Raw genomic sequence first — 7,774 nt, forward strand, 5'->3', positions numbered from 1 at the left:
TGCAATGGCTTGATCTCTGATCATCAATTTGGTTTCAGACCAGGTCACTCTACTCTGGACATGTTGCCTCTGCTGTCTCAACAATGGATGGAGGTCCTCAATGCCAAACAGGAAATTAGAGCCGTCTCCCTTGACATATCACGTGCCTTCAATATGCTCTGGCACCCCGCTCTGCTTACCAAACTCTCCTCCTATGGTATCCATGGAAATATCCATGCATGACATGCAGACTTCCTCTCTGGTCATAGTCAACGTGTGGCCCTGAATGGGTTTCTCTCAAATCGCCTTCCTGTTCAGGCTGGAGTTCCCCAAGGCAGTGTTCTGGGCCTTGTGCTTTTTCTGGTCTTCATCGATGATCTCTCCTTTAGAATAGGTACACCGTATCCCTGCGCATCGTAAGAGCGTGACCAAGGGTTGGCGTCAGGAAGGGCATCCGGCCATAAAAACATTGCCTCAAAACAGGGAACCATGATTGTCATGGGGCCCGCAAGGCTAACCCCCGCTCTGGCGGGGAAAATGGCCTTAAAACGATCATTCATCGATGATCTCTCCGACTCTCTGGAAAATCGTCGCTGTCTTTGCTGATGACTCCACTCTCTGCCGCTCCATACCTCATCCCTCAGATCAGCAGTCTGCAGCCTCCTCACTCTCTGCAGACCTGGACAAAATCACAGACTGGTCAAACAAGTGGAACATGTCTTTAAATCCTGACAAATCTCACACTCTCACTATGTCTCTCCAAAAAGACCGAATGGACAACCCTCCCATCTACTTCTTGAACAATCCTCTCCAAGAAGTTCTGCCACTCAAGCTTTTGGGTCTCACTATCTGCCATGATCTTTCCTGGGAAAACCACATTTCCAAGCTGGCCTCCAAAGCCAGTCGACGACTGGGCATCATCCGTTGTGCGCATCGTCCTTGACACACCTGAACACATACAAGGCTTTCATCCGCAGCTCAATGGAACACTGTTCTCCCCTCTGGGCTGGTGCTCCTGCCTCAATACCAAGCTCGGCTTTACGCTGTTGAAACCAAAGCTATCAGAAGCATTGGAATCTCCTGCGATGAAGCTAACTCCGAGGGCCTTTCACTCACTCACCGCAGGCAGGTTGGTGGTCTTTTGGTCTTCTAACGACTCCTCTCTGGCCTAGCTAAGCCCAGCTCTGTCAGTGCTCTGTCCCCCAAATATTCCAACAGGTCACACAAGATCTGCCAGCAACCCTCTTCTGGTGAAACTGACAAAATCAACTCTCTGCTCACATTCACTCTTTCATTCCTCTTTTCTCCTTCCTCTGGAAAAAACACCCTCACTCTCTTCAATCCCACACCTGCCTCCAGGTCTTTAAAACAGCTGTTCACCACCATCTTTTATCTTCCCCCATCCAAAACCTTGATCCCTTCTACCCCCGTTAATTCACACCAGATCCACTTTTTTGAAATACCGACTTCTTTCCTGGAAGTCCTAGCAGTGTCCATGTGTTTTATACCTCTCCCACCACCTCCCTTCCCATGCCCCTCCCCCCTTCCCATTCCTCGTACCCCCTTCCCACCCCCCCCCCCCCAACCCTCTCCCTCCTTCCCAAATAATATATATATTATTTCCTTCTTTGTTCGTGTTCGTTCGTTCTTCGACCACGTGTTTCACCCCAACCGTTTTTTCCTCTCTTTCCTTCGTAACTCAATCATCTCCAGCCAAAAGACACCTTTCCAATTCTAGCTAACTTTCACCATACTCCTTCAACTTTCTCCTTATCTCTCCCACCCCCTCCACCCCCCTTCCCCATGCCTCCTCCCCCCAACCCTCTCCCTCCCACAGATCAGCCGATGCCCCTGTTCTCTACTGTTGTACTTGTGTGCTTCCCTCTCTCTCCAAATCTCGTCTCCTGCTCCCTTTATCATATGTTTCAAGTGTCAGTTTGTTCATGTAATTAATGTTAGCTCTTCCACGAGCCTCGATCTTGTACACACAAAATAATTATAATAATACCTGCAGTTGTTCAATTGCACCGATGGTTGAGATATCTTTCTCATGCACACTCTACAAGACAAATGGAACAGGTATTATTCTCAAGCAAATAGTCTAGTTCTCAAGCAAATAATTTTCTGAATAAATCGCGTTTTATTTGCACATGGTCACTTTTTCTCAACCACGAATTACAAGTTCAATGAAAGCTTTTAGTCTAGTAGGAAGACTAGGTCCCCCTGCACCCCCCGGAGATATACTTCTAATCAGTGTTTCTAGATTGGAAAAAATGTGTAGAAAATGACTAGCTATGGCCCCAAGCTGAAAAAATGTCCCACATACCATTTTTATGCAAATTACTGCTGCCATTATCAAAAAAACGATTTTTGACATATCTCAGCCAATATTGCAGATAATTGAAAAATGAAGGTGTCTAGACCCATGTTTTGAAGGGCATAGATCATGATAGAACTATTCATAACATGATTACATGTGTCTATGGTATACTAGTATGCTAATTAGTGCTTTATTTACAAAATAATCACAGTTTTACGAAATAATAGACTCATATTAAGGTCCGTCTACACAGACGTTAACACAAAGTTTTATTTTTCTAAATATTACAACTGTCAAAATAGTCCTAGCACTCAATGTGACCACTCTTCTCTTGCTTGTTTTAGATAAACATCATTAGCATTAGTGATTCTACACTGAGTCAGTCATCATCATTTTCATCGAAATCGTCAGAGTCAAACTCTTCTTCTCCTTCCTCTTCCTCCTCCTCTTCGTGCTCTCCTGTGTTCAGAAGATCCACCAGTGAGGTTGGTAGGATGGGACCACTGGACCACATTGGTTTCAACAGTCCTTCATCAGTCCTTATCCATCCTTGCTCCTCATAAGGTTTTGGCTTTTCGATGATAGGTTGATCGGCTCTTTTGTACAATGCTACGCGGTGGTTCACACGCTGGATGTGCGGCTTCAGGGCAGACTGGCATGGAGGAAGGCGAGCCAGATCAACCTTGGACTTGGATGTGAGGGTCTTGTCCTCTCCCACCATTTTTCGTAGCAGCTTGGCACGGACAATGTCCACTGATGACTCGCGACTCTGGCCGTACATCACACAGGTGAATTTTTCTAACTGCCTCTCCACCTCAGGGTTGGCATCCCAGTTGTCACCCAGTTCACCGAATGCCCTGTGAAACCTGGGATTCTTCTCCAGCTTTTTCAAGGGCCCGACTTTTCCCTTCCCTTTGAAGGCACTGGTGCAGTCTTCTCCGCTGAACACATAGTACCCCAGGAGAGTGGCACAGTAGTCCTCTCCCAGGGATTCTGCCAGCTCAGAGACGTTGACAAGTTGGCGATGCTTCCCTGACCCTGTATCCAGGTACACCGTCAGCTTGATGTTGTGGGCATGGTGGAGCAGGATCAGGAGGATGTCTGTGTCCGGTGTTCTGACTACAGCGTTCTTGTATCCGATGGTAGCAGCATGATGGAGGTACAGAACCACCCTGGTATCAGTCTCTTCCTGGTTGCTGTAGATCGTGGGGAGTTCACGTACCTCGACCTGAAACACAAAAAGGCACCGCATTTCAATCACCAGTCACTGCCAGTTTCAGATCTAGACAAACATCACAGGTAATCACCTTTTTTTCAGGAAAAATTACAAATTGAATCGCCATTCACGAAGGGCTTTCAATTTTACCTTGCCATTCGTTGAGGCAAGTTGGTGGGCCTTCCCCTCCACGATCAGCACAGCCATCTCTGTTCTCTCCAGCCTGGTAGCTGCCTCTTGTCCACTCCACACTTTCAGAAGAAGCTGGCACATCTGCTTTTTGTTGTCGTCATTTGCAAGGAACATTTTGAAGTCATATGGCTTCCTGGTTGCTGGTCCAGCCAGAATGATCTTCTCTGAGCTGCCCCGCCTCAGCCTTTCCTGCGCTTTGATTGACTCAGGATGGTAACTGTCAGTGGAGAACAGAAAGCCTGTGTAGTATTGTGGTGAGCTGTTTGCTTCGGAACAGGTGCCTTACAGTCACACAGAGGAGAATGTGCTTTGGTAACTTCCATTTTCCATCTGACACTGCACGGCACAGATCTTGTCCAATGGAGAAGACCAGACGCTTCACCTTTTCTGTCTCGATGCCCTCCTTGCCAGTCATTAGCACGCTGAGAAAGCGGACAAGGTCTGGAGGTAGGATGTCTTCAGGATTGAGCTCCATGTCTTCAGCTGTTGGTGGCCATGGTTGGTCTTTACACTCTCTGAAAGCCTGTAGAATACCCTGGCGAAGTTGGAGGGCAACATTTTGGTTCTTGTTTGTGCTTCCGAGTGTGAATGCTCGTGCGAGAGCATTGGAAACTGTTATGTTTGAGCTGTGCACAAGCCAGAAAGAAATGACATCACATTTGTCATGATCAACCTTCGTGAAGTGGATATGCTCCTTGATTGGGTCATTCTGTAGGCGTTTCAGTAGTTTCTCTGACCGATAATTTGAGTTCTCATATCCATTCAGTTTCAGTTCCTCGACATAGAGCAAGCGCAAGGAAGAAAGCTGTAGAACTTTATTCTGCTGGATGACCTGGGTTTGAATGTGTTCCAGTACTGAGTTGAATGCCTTTTCATGGGCGGCTGACATGCAAGCCTGCTCCTTTGGTGCTTCGGCTCTGTGAATCGCACGCTCATAGTTGTAGAATGCTGTGCGGAAAGCTTTAAAACATGACGGATGGTGTTTGGCCTCACATGCAAAGAGGTCTTTGTTTTTCACCTTTCGATGGAGTCGATAGAGACCCATTTTCTCAGCCCGTGTTTCGATTTGCTCCCATGCATTTTCTTTGTTTTTAAAGGATGGGAAGGTTGTAGGCCTCTCAGTATTGCGATGAGCATCTTTGGTCTCAACTTTCTCACAAAATATACACTCTGGCGGGAAGATGGGTTCAGCAGAACCTCCTGGTTTACGAGGAGAGTGATGCCATGATGAGGTTGATGGCCCTGGTTCTGTATCATCTCCCAGACGATGAAAGTGGCGGACAAAGTGCTTATAACACTTGCTGTGATATCCTACTCTTTCTAGGTCATCAGGAAGAGTTGCCGGGATCTGATCACATACTGATTGCATACGACATGGGGAGTCATGCGGTTGGTTGAGACGTCTATCCCGGATCTTTTGAAGCAGTTGCAGTTTTTCTGAAGCAGATCCTTTAATTTTACGGAGGGGCGTGAAATCCCCATGATCAGACATGGATGGTACATGAAGGATGCATGTAGGAGGAGAGCTTTGGGCTGCAGGTTCTACACTCCGTTTTCTTTTGGGCATGCTTGCTGTCGATGTCTACCATCACTGTTAAATGACAAATAAGAAATCACGAATGATGTTAAAAGTGCCTGTGAAAGGAGGCTCTGAGTTTTCAGTGAGGTAACAGAGGTTCTGAGTCATGTTCTACACTAGGGTACTTTTTAGCTGACTAAACCATGTTTAGTGGCATCAAAAGTGCTAATAGCTAAAACATCTAAATTCTTCCACACTAACGTTAGCTATCTAGGCCAATGAAACATTGTGCTAAGTTACTGTAGCTAGCTCAGCTGTCGTGCCTCTTTCTGGTTCAATTCATATACAGAAGTCAACAGATATGTCTCATGTTTGGCATTAACAAAAGTTTAAGTTACACCGACATTAGGAACATACTGTACATAGATGAGGCTAGCTTTAACGTTAGCTAACATGGTGCTAGCTGGCTCAGCTGTTATTCTGCCTGTTTATGATTTCATGCAGAAACTGAAGTCAAGAGTGTGAGTAACATTATAGTTAGCATCTTACCTGGCTAGATTGGAGGATGAATACCAAGAACAACACACAGATGGAATGGAAGACTGAACTTTCAACTGAGGTATTCAATAACATCAACGTTACCAATTGATACGAGCGCGCGACATTACCAATTGATACGAGCGCGCGAGCGCGCATGTTACATGGATGGAAATGTAAAATGGCAGCTATAGCAGCACTAATTTGGATCTCTAGTCTGTCATTTCTGCACTGTGATTGGATAACATAAAAAAATATGTTTGGGAGTTAACAGCAGGAGTTGGTAGATTTTACGTGGGCTGGGTGAGAAACCTTTAAATAAGCAAGTGAAAATCTCTCGCAATACAAAGTCAATGGTGGGAAGAAAAGTTGAGTGGTACCAATGTTACTGCCAATGTCCCGCCCCTATGCAAGACTCAGGAGCATCTTGTTGACATTTAACCTTGAAAATACCTGGGTTTAGACCCCTTATGTACCATGTTAAGTTATCTGCAGTATTAACGTATCCTTATCATTTGTAAAACTGATTATTTTGTAATTACAGCATTAATATGCATACTAGTATACCATAGACACATGTAATCATGTTATGAATAGTTCTATCATGATCTATGCCCTTCAAAACATGGGTCTAGACACCTTCATTTTTCAATTATCTGCAATATTGGCTGAGATATGTCAAAAATCGTTTTTTTTATAATGGCAGCAGTAATTTGCATAAAAATGGTATGTGGGACATTTTTTCAGCTTGGGGCCATAGCTAGTCATTTTCTACACATTTTTTCCAATCTAGAAACACTGATTAGAAGTATATCTCCGGGGGGTGCAGGGGGACCTAGTCTTCCTACTAGACTAAAAGCTTTCATTGAACTTGTAATTCGTGGTTGAGAAAAAGTGACCATGTGCAAATAAAACGCGATTTATTCAGAAAATTAGTCTGTGTTGGGCACAAAAATTATTCTTTTTCACTTGAGGTATTAAACAAGCTAATAAAATGCATACACACTCACCCCACCATCAATGTGGAACATCTACATGTTATGGTGCAAGCGTATTCATGTCCAGCCACTAACAGCACCCTTTATGACGTCATCTTACTATAATTCACCAAATGTCCGTCCGTCCGTTCGAAGGTACCGCAAAAACGGCTCAACCGATCGCAACGATATTTTGGGTGGGTATTCCCGGGACCCCTGGGAGTAAAATGGGCTGTATTGTTTTTCCAATTTTTCCAAGTTTTCCAATTTTCCAGTTGTTCCAAATACGATGGAATAATATTTACCGATATGAACAATGATGTGGCTTTTGTTGAAATTCTACAAATACTGTTTATTCTACGTACCAGGAGAGAGTAGATCGACTCCTGATGAACTCTTCCTCTATAAACGTGCGGCTCCGAAGTAACATGGCGGCGTGTGCAAAGCGACTGAGGAACAGGTGTAGTGGCCGCTTCTGTGTTACAGATTCGGCGCGCACTCTTAACATATAAACGTGCGACTGAGAAAGACGTGCAGCGGCAACTTCCGTTTTGCAGAATTCAATCTTTTTTCAAAATGGGCGCCATCTACTGTTTAGATTTTTATGATTTGCATGTGATATGATTCAACGGATGTTTATATGAATCGTTTAAAATAAAAAAAGCCTTCAATTTCTGATATTTTGCCTTTTCATTTGGGCTTCCCAATTGAAGCCCCGCCCATAGGGCCGGTACCGTTGCTCGTAAGTAAATAATGTCTATCTGTGTTGTTTGTGTTACTGTTAGAGTGTAATAAAATGAATTGCATACGTGTTGGTACTGTAGTGCCCATTATAAGGCAATGGGCACAACCACTCCCCCCCTCCCTTGCAAGGGGGTGGCGAGGGTTGGAGGGGGGAGAAGGTGAAGACGACTTACAATTTCTGCGTGTACACGTGCCACAGTGCAAGTGGTTTACTGACCCTGCTGCAGATAGCGGTGATAATTAGCCATACCACAAAATATATCTGCACCATCTCCCCCACTACCAACCCT

The 7,774-nt window shown here is 44.9% G+C and overlaps 1 protein-coding gene across 1 annotated transcript; it reads right to left on the minus strand.

Annotated features, from left to right (window-relative positions):
* Positions 1 to 2,475: 2,475 nt before the first annotated feature.
* On the minus strand, positions 2,476 to 3,918 carry LOC144891141 (uncharacterized). The gene is made up of 2 exons (XM_078773515.1): positions 3,666 to 3,918; positions 2,476 to 3,527 (listed from the first exon to the last, which is right to left on the minus strand). The coding sequence occupies exons 1-2, from the start codon at positions 3,819 to 3,821 to the stop codon at positions 2,679 to 2,681; spliced, it is 1,005 nt and encodes a 334-aa protein (XP_078629641.1). The 5' UTR covers positions 3,822 to 3,918; the 3' UTR covers positions 2,476 to 2,678.
* Between the last annotated feature and the right edge of the window lie 3,856 nt (positions 3,919 to 7,774).

This window comes from Myxine glutinosa, chromosome 3 (genome assembly GCF_964187855.1).
Source record: "Myxine glutinosa chromosome 3, kmMyxGlut1.1, whole genome shotgun sequence".
NCBI lineage: Eukaryota > Metazoa > Chordata > Myxini > Myxiniformes > Myxinidae > Myxine > Myxine glutinosa.

Excerpts from the sequence above, each read along its gene's own strand:
- LOC144891141 (XM_078773515.1), bottom strand. The coding sequence starts at position 3,821 with ATGTTCCTTGCAAATGACGACAACAAAAAGCAGATGTGCCAGCTTCTT. Across the intron at positions 3,528-3,665 it reads TTGCCTCAACGAATGGCAAG|GTCGAGGTACGTGAACTCCC; the intron begins GTAAAATTGAAA and ends TTTGTGTTTCAG.